The 25,481-nt window shown below is 47.3% G+C and overlaps 3 protein-coding genes across 7 annotated transcripts in view; 1 reads left to right on the top strand and 2 right to left on the bottom strand.

Annotated features, from left to right (window-relative positions):
* Nucleotides 1-271: 271 nt before the first annotated feature.
* dipk1b (divergent protein kinase domain 1B) lies at nt 272-5,747 on the bottom strand. Of its 2 annotated transcripts, XM_034547121.1 has the most exons (7): nt 5,129-5,440; nt 4,886-5,008; nt 3,953-4,498; nt 2,591-2,725; nt 2,143-2,250; nt 1,661-1,837; nt 273-1,575 (listed from the first exon to the last, which is right to left on the bottom strand). In XM_034547121.1, exons 3-7 carry the CDS (start codon nt 4,016-4,018, stop codon nt 760-762), a joined length of 1,302 nt encoding a protein of 433 aa, XP_034403012.1. In that variant the 5' UTR covers nt 4,019-4,498; nt 4,886-5,008; nt 5,129-5,440; the 3' UTR covers nt 273-759. The 2 variants fall into 2 exon arrangements, with proteins under 2 accessions (XP_034403014.1, XP_034403012.1); XM_034547123.1 differs by lacking the exon at nt 4,886-5,008 and having other exon boundaries at nt 272-1,575; nt 3,953-4,117; nt 5,129-5,747.
* Nucleotides 5,418-19,312, top strand: ttll11 (tubulin tyrosine ligase-like family, member 11). Its single transcript, XM_034547120.1, is given in 11 exon segments — nt 5,418-6,440; nt 8,684-8,783; nt 9,055-9,188; nt 13,143-13,433; nt 13,517-13,801; nt 14,228-14,323; nt 14,418-14,530; nt 17,174-17,231; nt 17,234-17,418; nt 17,890-17,996; nt 19,045-19,312. Coding segments are annotated over 11 exon segments (2,076 nt in total). The 5' UTR covers nt 5,418-5,888; the 3' UTR covers nt 19,200-19,312.
* Nucleotides 19,313-23,138: 3,826 nt separating this feature from the next.
* The window catches only part of LOC117740275 (disabled homolog 2-interacting protein-like), an 80,043-nt gene continuing 77,700 nt past the window's right edge, over nt 23,139-25,481 (bottom strand). For all 4 annotated transcript variants that reach the window (XM_034546556.1, XM_034546559.1, XM_034546558.1 and 1 more), the window contains one exon: nt 23,139-25,481. This exon is cut by the window's right edge and continues 780 nt beyond it. The gene's annotated coding sequence lies outside the window, so the exon portion shown is untranslated.

Genomic DNA, 25,481 nt, shown 5'->3' with positions numbered 1-25,481 from the left:
GACGTCCAGTGTCTAGCTGTCAATCAATAGGTAGAGGGACGTCCAGTGTCCAGCTGTCAATCAATAGGTAGAGGGACGTCCAGCTGTCAATCAAAAAGTAGAGGGACATCCAGTGTCCAGCTGTCAATCAGTGGGTGGTGGGAACATCTGTCCAGCTGTCAATCAGTGGTGTTATTATATTTTATATTACATATGTCTGACTTCATACTTCTTGTGGTACTATAGCGACCCCGTTCAGATGAATGCAATTTTATTCACAACAGCTGAAAATCAATTGTTCAAAACCGTTTATTTATGGATTAAAAGTTCATTCAAGTTCAACGTCTGACCCTCAATTACAACTCTGTTCGGGTCGATTTGAAATACATAACCGATATCAGATCAATACCACGGAGGGACTGTGTATATGCATTATTATATCCATTATTTGTCATTTACACACAGGAAACCACAAAGCTCCATTAATATCTACCGGTGTACAAAAAGAAGTCTCATTTTGACATTCTGCCTCTATGGGGAAGACAAGAGGGTTTTATGAAACTATGTTAAAAACTACATTTACTCAATAAGTCATAGGCAGCGCCCTGAGAATATTACGTCTAAACAGATACATGTGCTTCTCAAAACAATAACACAAAGTCTTCTTCTGGGTTTCACATTGTATAGTCAGTATTTCACAGTTTCCTGTTCTTCACAGTCAATGCAGAATGAAAGCACATTAATAATCACGTTCACGTCATAGTCCACGACCTCCACCCCTCATTTGGAGTACTGCGTGTTAGAGATCTTCTTCCACAGCAACGTCTTCAGGTTGTTGAGGACGAGCGAGTGGTGCACCTCCATCTGGCTCGCCAGGCCGCTGAGCGTCACGCAGGTGCGCAGCTGCTTCTCCAGGTCCCCGCGCAGGTCCGAGGGCGCCCCGAAGAGCAGGAAGTCCTGCAGCAGCACGCACACCTTGGCCAGGTTGGGCTGCACCACCTCCGTGTTGCACTGCTTCACCAGCCGGTCGCAGGTGGCCGTGCAGTCGCGGCCGAAGGTGCAGTCGGCGTTGGTCTCGCACCGCCGACCCTTCATGAACCCCCGCACCACCGCCTCGGACGCCACGCTGCGCAGGTCGGCCATCTTGCAGTCGTACTTTGCGTTGTAGCCCACGTGGCGAGGGCTGGCGTCGCATATGAGGAAGCTGCCGTAGGAGCCGTGGAAGACCTCCTCCACGAACTCCAGCAGGCCGATGGTGATGCGAGCCCTCCGGGGCCAGGCCGGGGCCAGCCAGTGGTTCAGGCTGGAGCTCAGGGCCTCCGGGACCAGAGCCTGCAGGTAGTGGGGCACCTCCAGCCTGTAGAGGGAGCTGTGGCCCACGTGTTCCGTCACGTACAGGTCTCCACAGAAGCCCAGCAGCTTGGGGGTGTGCTCCTTCTCCTGCAGCGCCACCATCAGGAGGAACTCGTTGATCTGGAGAAGAGCCCACACGGACTTGGCCTCCGCCAGAGACACTTTGCCATCCTGGTTGACGTCCGCGAGCGTGACCACCCGGTCCACCAAGGTGGCCAGAGACGGCTGCTCCCCGAGGTTAGCCTGCAAAAGGAGGTGGAGACATATATGATTATTATTATTATATCTACTATATTATATTACATGGTGTACCTGCTGAAGAAAAGACCTTGAGGAAAGCGTGCAGCATTTCTTTGAACTCGTCCATGGAGGTTCCTCGGGTGGGTTTGTCGAATAAGATCATCTCCTGCCGCAGCAGCGAGTCTGGAGCCCCGTCCAGCTTCACCGCGTCCTCGAGCCCACACTTGACCACCACGGGCCTCTCCTTCCACAGCGCGCCGTACACCTGCAAGTCAAATGACGAGAGATGGCGTCAAATAAGTTTAGTGTTTATCGCACAGATTTACCTTCAACTTCCCTTTAATATTGGAAATGTAGTCCAAACATTGGGCCTGTGTCCCCAACATGGTATATCATACTTTCTATTACTTTTGTGAATAACACTTAAGTTGTGTTTTTCCTCCGGGAAAATAATTAGCAGAAAAAAAATACAAAATCTGTGTTTCAGATGAAATGTGCATCCTTGTGCAGGCCGTCCGTGTGTGTGTGTGTGTGTGTGTGTGTGTGTGTGTGTGTGTGTGTGTGTGTGACCTGATGTGTGGAGGACGTGGACCTGCAGTGCTGCAGAGTCAGAGTCCTCTGGTCACACAGCGCCTTGCAGGACGAGCCCGACACGATGCCCCTTCTGTAGTGATCGCACTGCAGAAGCAAACAGGAAGTGCATTACAACAAACACAGGAAACAGTTCGGAGTGCTTAGAATTATTTAAAAATAACAACTGTTAGGTCATCTGTTCAGTAAGTCTATTAAAGGAGACATATTGAACTCCTTTTTAGGGTCATGCTTGTATTTTTGAGTTTCCACTAGAACATGTTTATATGCTATAATATTCAAAAAGAACACCTGTAAAATAAACTGGGACACATTTAGAGAAACTGAGAAAACGGTCTAAAAATGGTTTAGTTGTGACCTCACAACTACAAACATACTGACGGATCCAGCGGATGAAGACGTCGCTGCATTGACAGGTTATACTCACGATGACCATGTGGCAGACGTGCCCGCGGCAGAGTTCAGAGTATGAGGCATACTGCATGTAGACCACCCAGCTGCCGATGAGGATGCCCAGCCATGCCAGGAGAAGGTACTTCACCTTGATGGCCGGGAGACGACTCTGGAGGCGGAGAAGGACAGCTGGTCACATGACCTCGGGATGAAAATCCCTCATACGGTAAAGTACAACAGAATGTACATAGGAAAGTATAGTGATATAATAGTGCATGTTTTTATTGTTTGTTCATACTGATGCATTAACAGCTGCAGTGGTCATGGAGGAGCTACTTTGCATGGCGTGTGGTCTGGTGGTCTGGTGCATGGCTGGTGGTCTGGTGCATGGCGTGTGGTCTGGTGCATGGTGTGTGGTCTGGTGGTCTGGTGCATGGCGTGTGGTCTGGTGGTCTGGTGCATGGCATGTGGTCTGGTGGTCTGGTGCATGGCATGTGGTCTGGTGGTCTGGTGCATGGCATGTGGTCTGGTGGTCTGGTGCATGGCGTGTGGTCTGGTGCATGGCGTGTGGTCTGGTGGTCTGGTGCATGGCATGTGGTCTGGTGGTCTGGTGCATGGCATGTGGTCTGGTGGTCTGGTGCATGGCGTGTGGTCTGGTGCATGGCGTGTGGTTCTGGTGCATGGCGTGTGGTCTGGTGGTCTGGTGCATGGCATGTGGTCTGGTGGTCTGGTGCATGGCGTGTGGTCTGGTGCATGGCGTGTGGTCTGGTGCATGGCGTGTGGTCTGGTGGTCTGGTGCATGGCATGTGGTCTGGTGGTCTGGTGCATGGCATGTGGTCTGGTGGTCTGGTGCATGGCGTGTGGTCTGGTGCATGGTGCATGGCTGGTGGTCTGGTGTTTCCCAACATGGGGGTCGAATCGTTGCTTTTTGATAAATATTCTATACCTCTACGTGAAACCTTATGTGAAGATGAGGAGAAATGTTTTGAGACAACTTCTAAACTCAAGGTTTATTTTTTACACTTAAAATCTCTATCTGAAGATTCCCCAACATCAAATAAATAGAATGGAGTGAAAAGTAAACAATATTTCTCTCTGTAAAGTTGAAGCATAAGGTATGCACACACACACACACACACACACACACACACACACACACACACACACACAGAGTTTGAGTCCAGTTTCCGGTCAGGGTGAACGGATGCTGCCCACTCCATTGTTTAGGATACATGATGTCGGTCTGCACCCTCCTGTTGTATTGCTCACGACGCGTTCCGGTGCATGTGTGCAGGACGCAGGGGATATTGCTCTGGTACTTTGACACATGCACGGAGGTAGGTTTGCAACACACACAAGCACAAAGCAGCCTGGCATCGTGCACGTGCACACATACCTGCAGCCCTTTGGACAGAGGGCAGAACAGCACCAGATGGATCAGCCTCCGCAGAGCTCGCGGCATGATGAGCGACCGTGACGGGGGAGAAGCCAGCAGATGTGATCACATCGTTACGGAGCTACGCCGGGACACGACAGCAGATTTCCTTCCGCTTGTCATCAACTGGATAAAATAAAGACAAAATACGTCTGACACGACACGGGATCTGATGGCTTCGTAATCCTATTTTTCAACATCAATCAAAAAAAAAAAAAGGAAAAGAAACGCGTCCTTGAAATCGAGGATTTTCACATTTCAGCTCCATCCCATAATTAAGGACCTCCTCCTCAGAGTCGAGGCGAATCCGATAAGCAGCGATGACCCCAAAGCATCTCCTTCTCCCATGTCCTCAGATGAAAACGAGCCCCATAATAAAGAGCCGGTGGGTTCCCCGACGGGGAGCTCAGGGTTGACTCATCACTGCGCTCCTTTAAAGGGAGGGATGCTCCGCTGGGCCTGTTTTCATACCGCCGACACAAACATAGTCCGGCGCTTCCTGTCCGTCTGCGTGCGCGCGCGCGCGTGTGTGAGGAGAGACATGTCAGAGTTATTCTAATTCACATGTAAGAATATCCAGCAAATAAATTACATTAAATTAAAGCTGTGATTGCGTGGTACAATAAATAAGTGTATAAGTTATTTGGTGCCATATGGCTGATCATTACATCAGTGGAGACATTCGTTGTTATTGATGAATCCAAAGCAGACAGCTGTTCCTCTGTTATGTGTTTAAACTATATAACGAGCTGAGAGTTCAATGTCTACAGAAACAACGGGCCCTCCTTTGGGTCTGGATGGGACTCAAATGGTCCAGGCCCTGGAAGGGACTTGTTGCAGCCCGAGATCCCTTATTACTGCCGGCCCCGTGCTGGTCCTGACTGGGCCCGATACCTCGTCATTGTGGCCGGGCAGTCCGTCAGACGGCAGGTGCATACACCTCTGCCACGCGCTATGGCGGACTCGTTGGTCAGTGTGAATATTGGTATTTGGCATCCCCCTTGTTGCCTTCACGTGCTGTCGAAAACAAGATACCTTTTCAAAGCGGATACGACTTTAAAAGGGTAAATCGTACGGCTTCATACGAGTACGTTCCTAACAACAATCAACCCGTAGAATAAACAGATCAATACTCACACATCGTTGGAGTCCGTGTGGTATCGGTTTGGTGATTTTAGTTTCTGACACGACTGCTGCAGTTTTTTGCTTTCGGCAATAAACGCACGCGGGTTGAAAAAACGAAAGAAAGAAAGAAAATACACCGTGGTACGTAACCACCAAACCCTTATTTACATTTACAAACAGTTACATAGAGCAACAACACCACTAGAGTCACGTTTCTATTTATAGTTAAGGTGCGATCAGAAATGGAGTCAATGCGCCTTCCGAACACTGGGAGTTACGAGGAGCCCTGAACGCAGCACCAGCTGGGCAACGGGCTGCTCTGCCTCTTGCCTTCTGCCGCTTGACAACACACGGAGAGGGAGAGCGGCCGAGCAGGGGGCCGTGGCCGTCATTACAACGCGGGGCAACGCCGGACAAGTAGACCGCCGGCCCCGGGAGGTAAAGTCTGTCATGAGCTACAGGTTGACGGGGGGTTCCGCCACCGGCACGGAGCCATACGCGCTGGCCAACGTCGGGGTTAGCTCGTTAGCTCGTTAGCTCGTTAGCTCCGGGGGGGCTCTAGGTTAAGCTCCGCTAGCCTTCTCCATGGCTGTCATTGACTATGGTGGCCGTTACTTCTTCAGCGCTGACTAACGGTAATGGCCGCGCGCGCCGTTGACGCGGAACACGCGCGTGAGTCCCATCTTAATTAGCCGTTTGAGCTAGCAATGCGCTCCACTCCGCGGGACAGCTGTGCCCACGGCCAGCGGCGTCGCTCGGGGCGGTTCGCGCAATGAGTGACCGTTACGTAAAAGTCAAGATTCAAGTGGAGGACATGAAGTCACTGGGCGGGGAGGAGGGGGGCGTGGATGCGGAGGAGCGGCGGTCAGCGGCGGGTTCCCCCCCCGCGCCTGTCTCCCCCGGCCCGGCCAGCGTCACCAGAGCCGCCGGCAGAGATGCGTCCAACGCCTCCATCCTCTGCGCGCACCGGGTCACCGGTCGAAGTCAGCTGGGGAAGGATGCCAAGAACTCGTGCGGCAAACGCACCTCTGACGCGTCGCTGCGCGGCTCCGCGGTGGCTGCCCACGTCGGGAAACACTCGAACAGACTCGGGCACGAGCGCGCACTTCTTCACATCAGAGGAACTGGGAAAATACTGCAGGGCAAGTTGGAGACTAATGGGAATTACGTGAACACCCATCCATCCCAAAACCAGCAAGAAACACGCCGCGAGGACGGGTTCAAGGTCGGCAGGAAGAGGAGGCCGGTGACGGTGGACATCTCCAAGGCCAAGACCTCCCTGGAGGCCCTCCGGTTGAGCATCAGGCAGCTCAAGTGGAAAGAGGTGGGCAACACAAGTGTACTTCTCGTCGTTGTTGTTGTTGTTGTTGTTCTCTCCTGTTGGTCTTGGAACAACATGTTACTCCACCGATGTTCTGCACAGGTTGTATTCCTCTGGAACAATAATTCCTTGTCATATCTATTTTTTATATTTTGGTTGGTTAAGTTAGTTTTTGGCCTATCGTGTGGCGGTCTAAAAGTCCACCTAAATAATCACTACATCATCTGTTAATTGAAATATTCTTGGTTGCAGCTCTAAATTAGAGTATGAAGACTTGTTTTCCTTTCCTATTGATTCATTAATTCCAGTATTTATATTAATGATTGAAGAAGTCATTGATTGAAAACTCGGCCCATTATTAATTGGACTGGTGCGCATGGCTCTGATGTATAACATGTATAACATTACAGAGGTATAACATGTATAACATGTATAACATTACAGAGGTATAACATGTATAACATTACAGAGGTATAACATGTATAACATGTACAACATTACAGAGGTATAACATGTATAACATTACAGAGGTATAACATGTATAACATTACAGAGGTATAACATGTATAACATTACAGAGGTATAACATGTATAACATTACAGAGGTATAACATGTATAACATGTACAACATTACAGAGGTATAACATGTATAACATTACAGAGGTATAACATGTATAACATTACAGAGGTATAACATGTATAACATGTATAACATTACAGAGATATAACATGTATAACATTACAGAGGAGCGGTGTGCATGAAAGTAGCTCTAAATGAAACTCGGCCACATTAAAACATTTATGAGAGGGCTAATTCCTCCAGTTCCACAACCGCCATCTGGTCCATTTGAAGGCGCTGCAGGTAAAACCTGCCGGTCTCCATTATGCACGAGGGGTAAAGAGGGGCATCGCGAGGGGACCGGTGAGGTACCGACTCCATCACCGGGGCCCAGCAGTGACACTCAAACCCTTCCAGGTCTGGTATCGGGACGGGGAGCCGGCCGGCCGATGCATTACCACGTTTTGTCCTCCTGCTGCACCGCCGACGAGAAGTCAAGGGCGCCATGGATCCTGTGCTACCTGTCAGCATCTTTGAAGGGGTCACACACACACACACACACACACACACATAGAATACCGGATACAGTTATGGACATTTTGTGAAGACACGCTAGTGACTGGCACGTTGTTTTTACATCCACATTACCACGCCTGATGGACAGCTGTCAACCGACTGTAAACATATGGCGTTCTCTTATGATTCGCCTTAAGGGCCTCTAATCCAACAGCCTGCTCGTCCTCCTGGAGGCAGAGAGAGGCACGCCTGAGGCTCTGGGTGACGAAGAATACGACCAATAACTGCATTGCATCGTTGGGTTTGGCATTTCGATTATGCCGTTTTAAAAGGCCTGCCACCCGGAGGCTGCCATGTTTAGGACTTCATAACCAGTATAACGAGGACTATACGTGCTATTTGCAACTTAAAGTATCCTACGGCTGCATTTGTGCTCCATTAGCTACGGAGCGCGCTTCCACTGACCCACTCGTGGTTATGTCAACGGGTTGAACGCCTGATTCCTAGAAACTACTCCAATCAATTGGACTTCCTCCGCTGATGCGATGAGACCGCTTTACGTGGGCATCTCTGTGGCACTATCTAGGGTTTCCATGTCTCACACAACTGTCAGAGATCTATCTTATAGCTGGACGGGGGGTAGAAGTTATTAGTGACCTTCCAATGCAACTTGATATAGATTAATACATTTAAAGATTGACTCATCAGGGAGAGCATCTTTTCACACCAAGATTCAGATCTAAGCATGAAGAGTGTCCCCACAGACCGAATGGTTTAATACAGAAAGACACGACAACACATCAGTTATGGCTGCTGATAAGTTACTGAAAGGATTAATGTGCAGACTATATCTGGACCCGTGACTGTAATGTCCTTTGACTTCATTGTGTGAGGTGTGGAAGATAAAAGCCAGTCAGACTTCCCGGCCCTCTAAACCCTTTTTATAGTATCGCCTCCTTCTTTTCTTTTTTTTCTTCCAGCTCATCACAACAGAGCGAGCACTAGTCCGTCTTTAGGCCAGATTATCCCTCTGGAGGATCACGAGAGCCCCCGATGTCCTGAGTCACATGAACTAAAGAAGCCTTCTCATTTACAGATGCAGACCGTGTGTGTGTGTGAAGTGATAGTATGTTCTGGTTTAAGATGATCTTTTCTCTCCCCCTCCTTCAGTTTCCTCTGGGAAGACGAGCGCCCTGTGACATCTACTGGCACGGCGTCTCCTTCCACGACAACGACCGCGTCGTCTCGGGGCAGGTGAACAAGTTCCCAGGTATCTCGCCGCTTTTTGTCGCTCTCCTCGCCCTGCAGCCTCCCGTTGATATTCAGGATTCAGTTGAACCCTCACTGATCCTCATGACTTTGGAGACGCTAGAGATTATTGTGTTAGTAAGAAATGCACATCACACGTCGACTATCGCTCTACATGCATGTTATACTTTAGTCATATTGAGTTGTGTCTGTTGGCTTTCCTCCTCGTCCTACAGATTATTTGCTTCCCCCGTAGCAATGTAACTTGATTTGAGTGCGTTGTGCACTCGCAGGGATGATTGAAATGCTGAGGAAGATCAACCTGAGTCGGGCCGTGAGGACGATGCAGGAGCTGTTCCCCGAGGAGTACGACTTCTATCCTCGCTCCTGGATCCTTCCGGAGGAGTGCCAGCAGTTCTCCACCCAGGTAGAGTTGTATGGTGATGATAGTGGAGCTCTAGATGAACTGTGATGATAGTGGAGCTCTAGATGAACTGTGATGATAGTGGAGCTCTAGATGAACTGTGATGATGGTGGAGCTCTAGATGAACTGTGATGATAGTGGAGCTCTAGATGAACTGTGATGATAGTGGAGCTCTAGATGAACTGTGATGATAGTGGAGCTCTAGATGAACTGTGATGATGGTGGAGCTCTAGATGAACTGTGATGATAGTGGAGCTCTAGATGAACTGTGATGATAGTGGAGCTCTAGATGAACTGTGATGATGGTGGAGCTCTAGATGAACTGTGATGATAGTGGAGCTCTAGATGAACTGTGATGATAGAGCTCTAGATGAACTGTGATGATGGTGGAGCTCTAGATGAACTGTGATGATAGTGGAGCTCTAGATGAACTGTGATGATAGTGGAGCTCTAGATGAACTGTGATGATGGTGGAGCTCTAGATGAACTGTGATAGTGGAGCTCTAGATGAACTGTGGTGATAGTGGAGCTCTAGATGAAATGTGATAGTGGAGCTCTAGATGAACTGTGATGATAGTGGAGCTCTAGATGAACTGTGATGATGGTGGAGCTCTAGATGAACTGTGATAGTGGAGCTCTAGATGAACTGTGATGATAGTGGAGCTCTAGATGAACTGTGATAGTGGAGCTCTAGATGAACTGTGGTGATAGTGGAGCTCTAGATGAACTGTGATGATAGTGGAGCTCTAGATGAACTGTGATAGTGGAGCTCTAGATGAACTGTGATGATAGTGGAGCTCTAGATGAACTGTGATAGTGGAGCTCTAGATGAACTGTGGTGATAGTGGAGCTCTAGATGAACTGTGATGATAGTGGAGCTCTAGATGAACTGTGATGATGGTAGAGCTCTAGATGAACTGTGATAGTGGAGCTCTAGATGAACTGTGATGATGGTGGAGCTCTAGATGAACTGTGATGATAGTGGAGCTCTAGATGAACTGTGATAGTGGAGCTCTAGATGAACTGTGATAGTGGAGCTCTAGATGAACTGTGATGATAGTGGAGCTCTAGATGAACTGTGATGATAGTGGAGCTCTAGATGAACTGTGATGATGGTGGAGCTCTAGGTGAACTGTGATGATGGTGGAGCTCTAGGTGAACTGTGATGATAGTGGAGCTCTAGATGAACTGTGATGATAGAGCTCTAGATGAACTGTGATGATGGTGGAGCTCTAGATGAACTGTGATGATAGTGGAGCTCTAGATGAACTGTGATGATAGTGGAGCTCTAGATGAACTGTGATGATGGTGGAGCTCTAGATGAACTGTGATGATAGTGGAGCTCTAGATGAACTGTGATGATGGTGGAGCTCTAGATGAACTGTGATGATGGTGGAGCTCTAGATGAACTGTGATAGTGGAGCTCTAGATGAACTGTGATGATAGTGGAGCTCTAGATGAACTGTGGTGATAGTGGAGCTCTAGATGAACTGTGATGATAGTGGAGCTCTAGATGAACTGTGATGATGGTGGAGCTCTAGATGAACTGTGATAGTGGAGCTCTAGATGAACTGTGATGATAGAGCTCTAGATGAACTGTGATGATAGTGGAGCTCTAGATGAACTGTGATAGTGGAGCTCTAGATGAACTGTGATAGTGGAGCTCTAGATGAACTGTGATGATAGTGGAGCTCTAGATGAACTGTGATGATAGTGGAGCTCTAGATGAACTGTGATGATAGTGGAGCTCTAGATGAACTGTGATGATAGTGGAGCTCTAGATGAACTGTGATGATAGTGGAGCTCTAGATGAACTGTGATGATAGTGGAGCTCTAGGTGAACTGTGATGATGGTGGAGCTCTAGATGAACTGTGATGATGGTGGAGCTCTAGATGAACTGTGATGATAGTGGAGCTCTAGATGAACTGTGATGATAGAGCTCTAGGTGAACTGTGATGATGGTGGAGCTCTAGATGAACTGTGATGATAGTGGAGCTCTAGATGAACTGTGATGATAGTGGAGCTCTAGATGAACTGTGATGATGGTGGAGCTCTAGATGAACTGTGATGATGGTGGAGCTCTAGGTGAACTGTGATGATGGTGGAGCTCTAGATGAACTGTGATGATGGTGGAGCTCTAGATGAACTGTGATGATGGTGGAGCTCTAGATGAACTGTGATGATGGTGGAGCTCTAGATGAACTGTGATGATAGTGGAGCTCTAGGTGAACTGTGATGATGGTGGAGCTCTAGATGAACTGTGATGATGGTGGAGCTCTAGATGTACTGTGATGGTAGTGGTTTTACTTTTTCATTAACATGATAAATTGAGGTTGGATATCTCTTCTCGGTCCAAGATGGCAGCGTTGAAAAGTTGCTGACAAAAAACACAAATCATGGAACGGATAAAAAGATTTAAAAAAAATAAAAATAACAATACTAAGAAGGCTAAAATAAGCTTAAAAAGCCACATGAGCGTGAGACCAGGTGTCACTGATGACATTAGCGATGGCTACGTGCCCCCGTAGGCCGTGCTAGGAAGTCAACATGCATTACAGCACGGTCCTGGTCCAGGTCCTGGTACTGGTCTTGGTCTTGGTCCTGGTCCTGGTCCTGGTCCTGGTCCTGGTCCTGTATATTTGTGACACGTCTTTATCGTGTCTTTTGGAGATAAAGACGGCGACAGGAAGTCCCAGATTAAGCTTTTTAAAGACCGCTCTGAAAGTAAAGCCAGTGTGTTTGCCGTCTTGCTTCCTCCTGATTTTCCTGACGTATTTGAGCCACAACAACCCGGCGTGTGCGGTCATCTGTCCAGCACAGCGGTGGTTAAATGGGTCCACTGGAGCGCCTCATTCATGCGCTCGCTTCACGGCTCGCTCCCTGAGGGGAAGAACGGACTGCCGCGGTCATGAATATGACCCGTTATGGTCATCCAACACTCCTTCACACATGGTTGGATCTGGTGGGATTAACGTGGAGAGAAAAGAGTCCTGAAGAGGCCGAGGGGAGAACGAGCTTTTGAAATGAACTGTTTAAAATATGTATATATATATATATTTTATTTTTTACATTTTGGCAGGTAGACACATATTTAAATTTGTCACTGGCATGTACTTATCAGGGCCTTTTTATATTTTTATTTGGATAATTAAATCAAATGTTTAATGCAATTGAAAGGCCAGATTATATTGAAGTAAATAGCAACAATATATATTATGTCCAGCAGGGGGCACCAGAATACCACGGTTGACATTTAAATCTAGTTTACAGCAGACGAAAAGACATCTTAGGTTCCGTGTCAGTGAGGAAAAAGCATCGACACGCATGAGCATCAAATAAAATCTAACTGAAACAGAATCAGAAGGCTCAGATTAGACTTCTGACTCAAAGGCATCATTTAATGATGTTGTTTAGCTTGTAGGCAGAGATGAATACATGCAGTGGATCATGAGACGCACATTCGGTACAACTTGATCAACGGATCATCTGGACGCAGCTAGAGGTTCAATCGGGGTATCTGTTTAGCCGTATTGCGCAATCAGGGACCCCCTCAATGGTCCAACTCTGGGATTAGGGGAGCCCCAATGTTTGGTCTCTCTGGCCAATCGGCTGTAAACTGTTAACTCAGCAAGATGAACTATTTCAAACATCGACTGCATTATATATTCTTGTATAACATCTTAAAAGAAGAATCATTTCAGTGTTATGACAACACTTCTAAGGACTTGTGATGAATTGTTAAAGTTGGCTTGGCACTTTATTTTAGAAGCTCTTTTTAGTTAAAGTTCTCTTTTCGCAACCCGACAGCAATCAATAAATCAAACGCTCGCATGCCGGTGAATATAACTATTGAATGGCCTTCCTGCCCCGCAGGCTGCTAGCTTTGACGGCTACGCTAACCCCCCCCCCCCAGTGTGTGAAACCTGTCTGACCGGCGTCCCGTCCCACCGCTGTAGATCCGCATGTTGAAGGAGAACGACGCAACGCTGAACCCCACCTTCATCGTCAAGCCGGATGGGGGCTCTCAGGGGGACGGCATCTACCTCATCCGTGACCCCGGTGACCTGAAGCCCATGGTGGGTTCGCAGGCCAAGCAGGCGGTGGTCCAGGAGTACATCCAGAAGCCGCTCCTCATCGACAAGCTGAAGTTCGATATCCGCCTCTACGTGCTGCTGAAGTCCCTGGAGCCATTGGAGATATACATCGCCAAGGAGGGCCTGACGCGCTTTTGCACGGAGCCCTACCAGGTAGCTATTAGCGCTCGGAGCTTTGCTTGCTCATTGTTTATCTGCTCTGCCCTGAAACGCGTACCTATATTCTCATTGTGCAGGAACCGAGCCAGAAGAACCTGAGCCACGTCTTCATGCACCTCACCAACTACTCCCTCAACGTCCACAGCGGCAACTTCGTGCACTCGGACAGCCAGAGCACCGGCAGCAAGCGCACGCTCTCCAGCGTGCTGTACAGGCTGGCGGCTAAAGGCGTGGACATCAAGAAGGTGTGGTCTGACATCATCGCTCTGGTGATCAAGACCGCCGTCGCCGTGGTGCCTGAACTCCGAGTCTACCACCAGGCCGACATCCCACCTGGAAAACCGGGACCCACTTGCTTCCAGGTGGGTCGCTGGTGACGTCGTCGGGGTGGAGGAACATGTCGTTGAGCACATTGTTCTACCTTTAAAAGGAACCCTTGTTGCAGGAACTCACAGCTTGTGTCCTAAAACCAGGTGCTCAATATTCAGTGAGCTCCCTCCTCAATAACCCTCCGTGTAGCATTCTGGGGGCATCCATGAGCAGAAATGGAATATAATAATAACATTTCAGACTTTTATTTATTGTTTTACGCATTGATAAAACCAACCAGACCATGAACAGTTTACATATAAATATCTATATAAAGAGAAAACAACTTAATGCTGAAAAGTTGACCTCTTTCTGCATAAATCAGATTAATTCATATACATGTGTGGCATTAACAGATAATAGCTTGTTACAGTCTGCTTTATTCCAAAGTATGTAATAAGCATGTGTTTGTGTCTCAGATATTAGGCTTTGACATCCTGCTGATGAAGAACCTGAAGCCAGTGTTACTGGAGGTCAACTCCAACCCCAGTATGAGAATAGAACATGAACAAGAGGTACGAGTCCATAGTTTTATTATTATTATTATTATTACTACTGTGCACTGCCGTCGTGTATATGTGTATATATATATATCTGTGTTGGTCTCAGATGGCACCAGGAGTTTTTGAATATGTTCCCAGTCCGGTCGACGAAGAGGTCAAAGTGGGCGTGATCAGGGACACGCTGCGCCTCATGGACCCCGGACGCAAGAAACCTTCAATGTAAACACACACACACACACACACACACACACACACACACACACACACACACACACACACACAGCTCTCATCTCTCGTTGTCTTAAGAGTCCTCTTTTGAGGACATGATGGCGTCTCTGTCTCCGTAAGAAAAGTTAAGTTTCAAATATTTTCGTAAAATAATTAACCAATTAATCATTAATGTAAGTTTTCAATCACAAATATCAGCGTTAAAAAAAAATTAAATGCTGCCGGGACATAAATTCATAATTTTGAAGATGTCATAAAAATTAGTGATGGGCACTTTTCAGAGTTTCTGGTCTGTACAATAAGTCACCGGTTAGTTTATTCTGGGAATATAGGTATTAATGATATGTTGGCTGATAAAATATAATAAAAAAATCCATACCATAAATACCACCGATACCACGTTGTCTCCTTGAATAAATTGTTACCAAAAAGCACTGAAAAGTAAATTTTCAGGATGTAACCTCGTCCTAAAATCAAAGGATCCTTTGATTCATAATTCATAACTTTCTTTATTTAGGGACACTATTCCAGTATAAGCTACAGTGAAGTAAAGTAAACACCGTTTTGAGCCGTATGTTATTCATTTAAGGATCGATGTTAATGAGCTTTTGGTCCTAACATTGCAGAATAAGAAGTTTAATTGATATTCTGAGAATAGCAAAGTGGTGACTTGAGAGCTGCTGATAAGACTATTAAATAATAAAACAGTGATTAGCATGAAGAATGTTACTGCAGATAGAAACCGGAGCGTTTCAATACATAATCTATAGATATGATATAATCAACACAGCTTTAGTTTTCACCTCAGGTGGCGATTGCCAGGAAGTATGTATGTGTGTGTGTGTGTGTGTGTGGGTGGGTGGGGGGGGGGGGGGGGGGGGGGGGGGGGATATGCTACTTATGCCCCAACGAGCTAGTGCTAATATTGATTGAATTAGCCATTAGATTGGATATGCTCCAAAAAATGTAATCATCACTGCAGCCGCCGGCGGCGCGTAATGCGCCCTCATTAATCATCCAGTGTGTCCTCGGCCCGTTGACACACTGGAGGGAAACGCACAACGTTTGATACACACCGACGGCCACGTGTGTGTTACAGATAAACACGGCGAAGCAACGCTCCATTACGAGGACAACAACCACACAAGATACAAAGAGCACTTTCACTTTGAGGGTCAAAAGGTACTCTGATATAATATATTGAGTTTGGTAGTTTAGTCCTGTAGTTCACAAGCAACGGGTGAGAAGACACAAGCACACTTCAGCTATACTTGTGTTTATTTTCTCTAATTGTTATTGTTTTTGTTTACCAAATAGTATTGTACGTGCAATAAAAGCACAAATGGTAATACTCGAGTCCAATTACCAAAAACTCCTCCTCCTGATCTCCAGTCAGACTTTACCCTCATAACGGCTGATCTCCAGTCAGACTTTACCCTCATAACGGCTGATCTCCAGTCAGACTTTACCCTCATAACGGCTGATCTCCAGTCAGACTTGACCCTCATAACGGCTGATCTCCGGTCAGACTTTACCCTCATAACGGCTGATCTCCGGTCAGACTTTACCCTCATAACGGCTGATCTCCAGTCAGACTTTACCCTCATAACGGCTGATCTCCAGTCAGACTTTACCCTCATAACGGCTGATCTCCGGTCAGACTTTACCCTCATAACGGCTGATCTCCGGTCAGACTTTACCCTCATAACGGCTGATCTCCAGTCAGACTTTACCCTCATAACGGCTGATCTCCAGTCAGACTTTACCCCTCATAACGGCTGATCTCCAGTCAGACTTTACCCTCATAACGGCTGATCTCCGGTCAGACTTTACCCTCATAACGGCTGATCTCCTGTCAGACTTTACCCTCATAACGGCTGATCTCCAGTCAGACTTTACCCTCATAACGGCTGATCTCCAGTCAGACTTTACCCTCATAACGGCTGATCTCCGGTCAGACTTTACCCTCATAACGGCTGATCTCCGGTCAGACTTTACCCTCATAACGGCTGATCTCCGGTCAGACTTTACCCTCATAACGGCTGATCTCCAGTCAGACTTTACCCTCATAACGGCTGATCTCCAGTCAGACTTTACCCTCATAACGGCTGATCTCCAGTCAGACTTTACCCTCATAGCGGCTGATCTCCAGTCAGACTTTACCCTCATAACGGCTGATCTCCGGTCAGACTTTACCCTCATAGCGGCTGATCTCCAGTCAGACTTTACCCTCATAACGGGGGGGGGACCTTCCATCTCTTGACCACCTCTGTGCCACAGGAGAGCGATGGCCGGATTTATAGTCGATGGATTTCTTCAAGTACCTGATATAAGTGCTTTTTTAATATTTCTGCCTCATCATCAAACGTGACGTCTACCATTAACCTCTAAAGCCCCGTCGGCCTCCATCACCAGACTTTCATTAAATAAAACCACTGCAGAGACCCAGTGGAGCTTTTCAAGAGGCATCTCCTGGAGTCCAATTAAAAGTCCCCTTCCCTTCCGGGCTTTGTCTTACTTACAGATCTGGTGTGTAGGAGGTCGGTGGATCTATTGGGAAACATGTGACACCCAAACGCTGGCTCCATTCGGACCTCCAAGTATACACACTCATGTATCTGTGTCTGACTTTAGGGCCCAGGTCAGGGCGGGCGGGCTCCAACACGGAGAGGAGATTCCCATGGAGGCGGAGCCCCCGAGATGAGGAGCCCGGACGAAGGAGCCCTGCCCTCGCTGTGCCTGAAGCAGGTCTACCCCAAGTACACCAAGCAGTTCAACTACCTGCGGCTGGTGGAGCGGATCGCAGCGCTCTTCATCCGCTTCCTGGGGGTCAAGGGCAACATGCGCCTGGGCCCCACGGCCTTCAGGACCTTCATCAGGTACACCAGGTCCTTCAGGACCTTCATCAGGTACACCAGGTCCTTTATTCATGAGGGTCCAGGGCAACATGCGCCCTGGGCCCCACGGCCTTCAGGACCTTCATCAGGTACACCAGGTCCTTTTATCATTGAGGGTCCAGGGCAACATGCGCCTGGGCCCCACGGCCTTCAGGACCTTCATCAGGTACACCAGGTCCTTTATTCATGGGGGTCCAGGGCAACATGCGCCCTGTATATAAACGGTACATAAAGATCTTTATATACTGTATATAAAGATCTTTATCTTATAAACAGTACATAAAATAGTAGAAACTATCTAATATTTGACACATGGGTTCTCCTTCTCAAAGGCAATTCTAATGGGATAAACACCCTTTTCCCCTTCCCTATTCGTAATAAAAAAACAATAAAGAATACTTTTAATAAAACATGTTGACGTCATTGTTGATTTCTAACATATTGACTTTTTAGGACCTGCAAGCTGAGCAACAGCAACTTCTCCATGGCTTCAGTGGACATCCTCTACATAGACATCACACGGCGTTGGTCAGGAACAACGCCCGACTCCAGAGAAGCAGGTAACACACACACACACACACACACACACACACACACACACACACACACACAGGGAGCCGGGTGTCCTTGAGACTCGGAGCGGATGATGTGCTCGGAGATAATTGCTTGTCGTTCTTTGTCAGATGTCGTAATTGAAGTGAGCTGAGATCACAACGCGGTGGCGAGGAGAGCGTCCCACATGAATAATTTACGTGTGTGTTGTGTGTGTGTGTGTGTGTGTGTGTGTGTGTGTGTGTGTGTGTGTGTGTGTGTGTGTGTGTGTGTGTGTGTGTGTGTGTGTGTGTGTGTGTGTGTGTGTGTGTGTGTGTGTGTGTGTGGGTGGACACGAGGTGGGGCGTGAAACGCATCGCTCGTATTTACACATGTTCTTACGGGGAGGTTATGCAGCAACGTTTTAAAAGGACACACAAGGTAATTTATTAAAGAGCTCTCCTCTGATAGGAGGTGAGAAGGAGGGTGAAGAGGAGGTGAGGAGGTGAAGCGGAAGAGGGGAGGAGGAGGTGAAGAGGTGAGGAGGAAGTGAAGAGGTGGGTGAAGAGGTGAAGAGGAGGGAGGTTGAAGAGGAGATGAAGAGGTGAGGAGGAGGTGAAGAGGTGAGGAGGAAGTGAAGAGGTGAAGAGGAGGAGGAGGTGAAGAGGAGGTGAAGAGGTGGTGAAGAGGAGGTGAGGAGGAGGTGAAGAGGTGAGGAGGAAGTGAAGAGGTGAAGAGGAGGAGGAGGTGAAGAGGAGGTGAAGAGGAGGTGAAGAGGTGGAGGTGAAGACGCTCCATCGGCGTCTTCCTCCTTTCATTAGTTCTCTACATTCGTCTTCCTCCTCTCGACCTTTGAGTGGAGGATTCAGCTCTGAGCACTTCATTGTTTTCTTATTTCGTTCTTTGACCTTCAGTCGCTCTGACCTTTCATATTCTGAAAGTTGTGAAATGAAGATGAATACAATGATCAAATGCTCTGTTTACGCTCCTGTAGCGGACCTGTTGATGGAGGATGAGTTGGATTCTTTTGGTCTGCTAGGCTGCTGTCTAACACATAACTGTCTCTCTGCTTCGCAGGTATGGCCTGCAGGCATTTGTGGAAGCCTTTTTCCACCTGGCCGGTCGCAGGTTCAAATCCCCTGCCGCTGAGGGAGCAGGTCACGGCCCTGCTGGAGCTGTGCGAGGCCCAGCTCGAGTCCCAGGACCGGCGTGGGAGGAGAGGCGCTCCGTGAGCTGCAGCCGGGCGATGATGCCGCGAGCCTCCAAGACTCAGACGGCGGGCCTCGCCAACCCTCAGCTGGGCTCCCCGGCCCCCCTGAGGAGGGCGTCCAGCCAGGACCACCGGCTGCACCAGAGACTCAAGCCTCGCACGCTCAGGGCCAACGTGGAGAACTGAGGAGCTCCGGCCAGGCATCCGACGCCCAAACACCGCCTCCAGCCTCCTGCATGGGGGGGGGGGGGGGGGGGCTCCTTTTGCAGCTCCTTTGCAGCTCCTTTGCAGCTCCTTTGCAGCTCCTGCAATAGAAAGACAGGAGGGCTCGTTGGGCCCCTGCTGAGATGTACTGATTCTTCCGGGCAGATTGCTCTCTCTCTCTCTCTCGGCGACACTGAAACGTTGTTCTTTCTTTTAGGGGCAACGTACAACGCTTCACACGCATCAAGGAGTCCTCAGTGTGTGTGTTGTGGTCTTGAATTTGCACAACTCATGGGACTGTTCCATTTGCACAGAGTCGTGTGTGTGTGTGTGTGTGTGTGTGTGTGTGTGTACACACTGTACTGTACAGTATTTATTTGTGTTTCCAGCCATTAGCGATGAGCTAACTCGGTGGTTCTCAAACTTCCACTTTGGAGGAACAACAATGTTCACGCCCCGACACCAACATCATGGTCCATCCTTTTTATTGGAATAACTTTGTGTGACTCCATCTCTGCTTTTTCAAATAATAGAACATTCGCAATCACAAGTAAACCAAACGTGTAACCGCTTTGTTAGAACAATGCAAAAAACACAGCTTATTGTGGCTGCAATGAACCTGATTTGCACTGCGTATCTTTTCAAGATAATAACAATAAGTGCAACCTGTGAACAAATATTTGGCAATAAAGAGTTTTACACTGCATCCATTTTCATAACGTGCAACCTGTGCAAAACACAATTAGTGTCAAGTTTATTAGTATTAGTGGCTGAGCCGACGTGTACGGGCATTTCAACATTTATTGACATTGTATTTATTAATAACTTGGTTTTATGTCCGTGGACTTTGAACTTGTGACATGTGAAGTTCTCAATAAAGGTCTTTCTGCATTTCCTCCGCGCCCCGCCTGCAGTACCACCGCGCCCCACCAGAGGGGCGCGCCCCACAGTTTGAGAACCACTGAGCAGTCAGAGGGACGTTTTAGGTGATTACTTCTATAAATGTGGTTATTATCAGACCATTAATGAAGTGTGCTGTCACTCAAAGGCATCAGTTAGCTGCTTTGACACGGACGTGAGTGACAGGTATTGATCGGACATGTGAGTGACAGGTATTGATCGGACATGTGAGTGACAGGTATTAATTGGACACGTGAGTGACAGGTATTGATCGGACATGTGAGTGACAGGTATTGATCGGACATGTGAGTGACAGGTATTGATCGGACATGTGAGTGACAGGTATTGATTGGACACGTGAGTGACAGGTATTGATTGGACACGTGAGTGACAGGTATTGATTGGACGCGTGAGTGACAGGTATTGATCGGACGCGTGAGTGACAGGTATTGATCGGACATATGAGTGACAGGTATTGATCGGACGCGTGAGTGACAGGTATTGATCGGACGCGTGAGTGACAGGTATTGATCGGACACGTGAGTGACAGGTATTGATCAGACATGTGAGTGACAGGTATTGATCAAACATGTGAGTGACAGGTATTGATCGGACGCGTGAGTGACAGGTATTGATCGGACACGTGAGTGACAGGTATTGATCAGACATGTGAGTGACAGGTATTGATCAGACATGTGAGTGACAGGTATTGATCGGACGCGTGAGTGACAGGTATTGATCAGACATGTGAGTGACAGGTATTGATCAAACATGTGAGTGACAGGTATTGATCGGACGCGTGAGTGACAGGTATTGATCGGACACGTGAGTGACAGGTATTGATCAGACATGTGAGTGACAGGTATTGATCGGACACGTGAGTGACAGGTATTGATCGCACGGCAAATAAATAAAAGTGCTCTTTGAAGGTGTGAGACCCCCCCCCCCCAAGAAGTGAGGGTGAGTGATATTACATGATTTACATTTTTATGGCACACTATTCTGACTTTTGTGACATACCGACATTTTAATAAAATACAATACCCTGTATTAGCTGTATCAGCTAGGCTAACGTTAGCGCGTAGCGGGCTGTAGCCAATCAGAAGCAGAGTAGGGGGCGGGTCTTCCCTCGAGTCGCACTCGTGCAGAAGGGATTGGGTCAAAAGAGGACATGAAGAATATGTGGCACTAATAAGATCTATTTCCTTCAGCTCCCGTTAGCTTCTTTATCAACAATGACCGTAAAATAAAGTCACCACGGTGGCGTAACAATATCATTATTATTATTAGTAACGCTCCCATAACGAAAACACTTTCAGGTGATTACACACCGATTAAAACAGTTATGAACGTCGTATTGAATGTTACACGCCGTTCCTTAAATGTGGCCTTGGAGAACCCACTTTCCTCATTTATTAATAATACACGACTTCCCCCGCTGGCTTTGAGCTGGATTTAAAAAACAAAGTGAACGACCATCTCCATCTTCTGGAAGCCCGTTTACACCGTGACCGAGACATGAAGCCTGTAATTCAACTATCTGATAATCATGAGATATCTCATCATCTCATAATTATGAGATACTAAATCTACATTATGAGATGACTCACAGGATCTTCCAGCTCCCCCCCCGTTCTCCCCCTGTGGGGAATAACAATGGAGCGGTATGTAGGTCACTCATTGAGGAGAACCAGTCCATCACATCCCTCCCTCCATACCCCCCTCCATCACACCCCTCCATTACATCCCTCCCTCCATCACATCCCTCCATTACATCCCTCCCTCCATCACATCCCTCCCTCCATCACATCCCTCCCTCCATCACATCCCTCCATCACATCCCTCCCTCCATCACATCCCTCCGTCACATCCCTCCATCACATCCCTCCATTACATCCCTCCCTCCATCACATCCCTCCATCACATCCCTCCATTACATCCCTCCCTCCATCACATCCCTCCATCACATCTCCATCACATCTCTCCATCATATCCCTCCATCACATCCCTCAATCACATCCCTCCGTCACATCCCTCCCTCCATCAAATCTCCATCACATCCCTCCATCACATCTCCATCACATCCTTCCATCATATCCCTGTCACATCCCTCCCTCCATCACATCCCTCCATCACATCCCTCCATCATATCCCTCCATCACATCCCTCCCTCCGTCATATACCTCCATCACATCCCTCCCTCCATCACATCCCTCCATCACATCTCCATCACATCTCTCCATCATATCCCTCCATCACATCCCTCAATCACATCCCTCCGTCACATCCCTCCCTCCATCAAATCTCCATCACATCCCTCCATCACATCTCCATCACATCCTTCCATCATATCCCTCAGTCACATCCCTCCCTCCATCACATCCCTCCATCACATCCCTCCATCATATCCCTCCATCACATCCCTCCCTCCGTCATATACCTCCATCACATCCCTCCCTCCGTCATATCCCTACATCACATCCCTCCATCACATCCCTCCCTCCATCACATCCCTCCCTCCATCACATCCCTCCCTCATCACATCCCTCCCTCCATCACACCCCTCCATCACATCCCTCCCTCCGTCACATCCCTCCCTCCCTCACATCCCTCCCCCCATCACATCCCTCCATCACATCCCTCCATCACATCCCTCCCTCACATCCCTCCATCACATCCCTCCCTCCGTCATATACCTCCATCACATCCCTCCCTCCTCACATCCCTCCCTCTCTCCCCCCTCCATCTTTCATAATGAACGTGTGAATCTTCACATGAAGCCTCATTCATATTTCATAGCGACAGACACGAGACCACACGGCTGTAAAATAGCTAAATAAAACTTTAATAGGTCTAGTTGCAAATGTACATAAATTGCACCTCACATCTGTCCACACGCTCCTCTGTACATTATTGTTTTGTCACCGTCGTCAAAGGAAGCAGAATCCAGCAAATACTTTATACTTTCAACATACTTACAAAAGTATTTCTTCTACAAGATAATAGAAAACATACAACATCTTTTACTTATAGCTTTATATTTTTGATTGATCTTTTGTCTTGGAAAGTGGGCTCGTGGTTTTTCTGAAAACAAACGGATGTGGGACCAAATCAACTTCCTCGAGATGGATTCATGACGTCAGTTTATGTTTATTATTGCAGAACGCAGCCGGAAGAGAGACGATGACACTTTTGATGGAACAATTAAATAATAATAAACGCCAAATGTAGAACAATAGAGTCATAAAGTGGCTTTTACATGAGCCAACGGTAACCAGCGGAAGCTACTGGTTGAAAGAAAGACCAGTAAATCTGCTGAATTCAACGTATTGCTTATTAATTAAACTTTTCTTTAAAAAAAAAATAAAAAATTAGTGGATTACTTCTGTCAAAAGTAACATCGTCTCACTTTGCACTCGTACAATATTGTTTTAGGACCGAATGCCTCGTGAGGTATGAGGAACGTCCTCCATCTATATCTATATTGATATCTATATTGATATCTATATCGATACCTATATTGATATCTATATCTATACCGATATCGATATTGATACCTATATTGATATCTATACCGATATCTTTATCTTTTCTCTCCGTTCAGAGGATCTAAACAGAGCGAAGCTTCTTGCAAGAGAAATATTAAAAATCATTTTTCTGTCGCTTTTGAACTTTGCCACGTTTTTTAAATATATATATATATATATTTTAAAGATCTGAAACTGCGCTACAAAAGAAGAAGCTGATGAAGAACACCGACCACTGAACGTGAAAGTGCAAAGAGCTTTACAGACGGACAGGAAGTGCCGGGTCGCTTCCTCCACGACTTCCTCCACGACTTCCTCCTGGAGTCAGCTTCTTTTTTTTTTGGCTCGTGATATTACACTCTAAATACATAAAACCTATAATAGCTTTAACCGGGAGAACACTGAAAGGTTAATTTAATTGTATAGTTCTACCCAATGACAGATGACCGACTGAGCTATTCTTGTATTTACAATATCCAGAATGATACAGCAGACATTTACAAAAAGCTCTGTTAACATCAGGTAAAAATAGTGTGAGCATTTTATTTACACATTCCCAGGCGTCCAGCCTCTTGATGCACTCGTTATCATATATTTACTGAATATATATACATACATACATATATATATATATGTATGTATGTGTATATATATGTCTGCAGCATTCATCATCGTCATCACCTTCGAATTGGAAACAAAAACAAAAAGTTGTTAAGGACTCGACCGCTCTAGAGCGAGGATGGAGCATGCAGCCTCACGCTGCATCGCACAGGTAAGAAAAAAGAAGGCAAAAATATACAAAATACAGATGCTGGGGGGGGCGGAGGGGGGAGGGGGGGGGGGCGGGGGCAACCACCAGTTAGCGTCTTCACATTGGGGGAAGAACGAGGGAGGAAGGTGACCAGAGAGAGAGAGAGAGAGAGAGAGATGATGCCACGAGGAGGAAGAGTCACAGTTTGGAAGCAGCCGACTTCACGACCAACAAAGCAGAGAGAAGATGTCGTAACCAAGGAGACCGTTTCTACAACGGCTCACCAGTCCAGTGTAAAGGGGGAGGAGTCTAGACACGTCTCAATAACTCTTGTGCTACTAGAAGATCACACACACACACACACACACTCGACTCAAATCTGGGTGTCTTTCAGGAGCAGAACGGATCACTTGACGTGTGCAAGTTGTGCAAGCTAGAAGCCCCGCCCCTGTGTGAGGGGGCGGGGCCTCGGGTGGGGGGGCGGTGCTGATCGACTCCTCCGGCGCTGAAGCCAAGCGGCATGCGACAGTCTTTCATCGCGAGAGAAGAATAAAACTAGATAAAGGGCTGCTTTTATATTTGAGGTTATCAAATATAGATATGTGTATACTCTATAGAAGAAAAACAAATGCATACGTCTATATTAAAGTTCATTAATAAAGTATCACATAGAATTCTTTTACTTTAGTGTTCATAATACATTTATGTGTGTACAAGTTTATGTTTATCTTTTACAAATCCACAGTATAAGTTGTGCCTTTTTTTATTGATTTTTTGCAGAAATAGGGGAGCTGTGGGATAAAGTCCAGGTGTGTTCCTTACTTAAGGCGTTTCATGTACCAATAGCTTCTCACAAAGTGCACTGGGGGAGGGGGGGGGGGGGGGGGGGGCTCATCGGGAACACACCCAAGGAGTCAAAAGG

This window comes from Cyclopterus lumpus, chromosome 12 (assembly GCF_009769545.1).
Source record: "Cyclopterus lumpus isolate fCycLum1 chromosome 12, fCycLum1.pri, whole genome shotgun sequence".
Taxonomy (NCBI): domain Eukaryota; kingdom Metazoa; phylum Chordata; class Actinopteri; order Perciformes; family Cyclopteridae; genus Cyclopterus; species Cyclopterus lumpus.
Note: the sequence above shows the minus strand (reverse complement) of the source record. Positions and strands in the feature narration are given on the sequence as shown.

Excerpts from the sequence above, each read along its gene's own strand:
- dipk1b (XM_034547123.1), bottom strand. The coding sequence starts at position 4,018 with ATGCCGCGAGCTCTGCGGAGGCTGATCCATCTGGTGCTGTTCTGCCCT. Across the intron at positions 2,251-2,590 it reads ACGTCTGCCACATGGTCATC|TGCGATCACTACAGAAGGGG; the intron begins GTGAGTATAACC and ends TTGCTTCTGCAG. Across the intron at positions 1,838-2,142 it reads CCACGTCCTCCACACATCAG|GTGTACGGCGCGCTGTGGAA; the intron begins GTCACACACACA and ends TTTGACTTGCAG.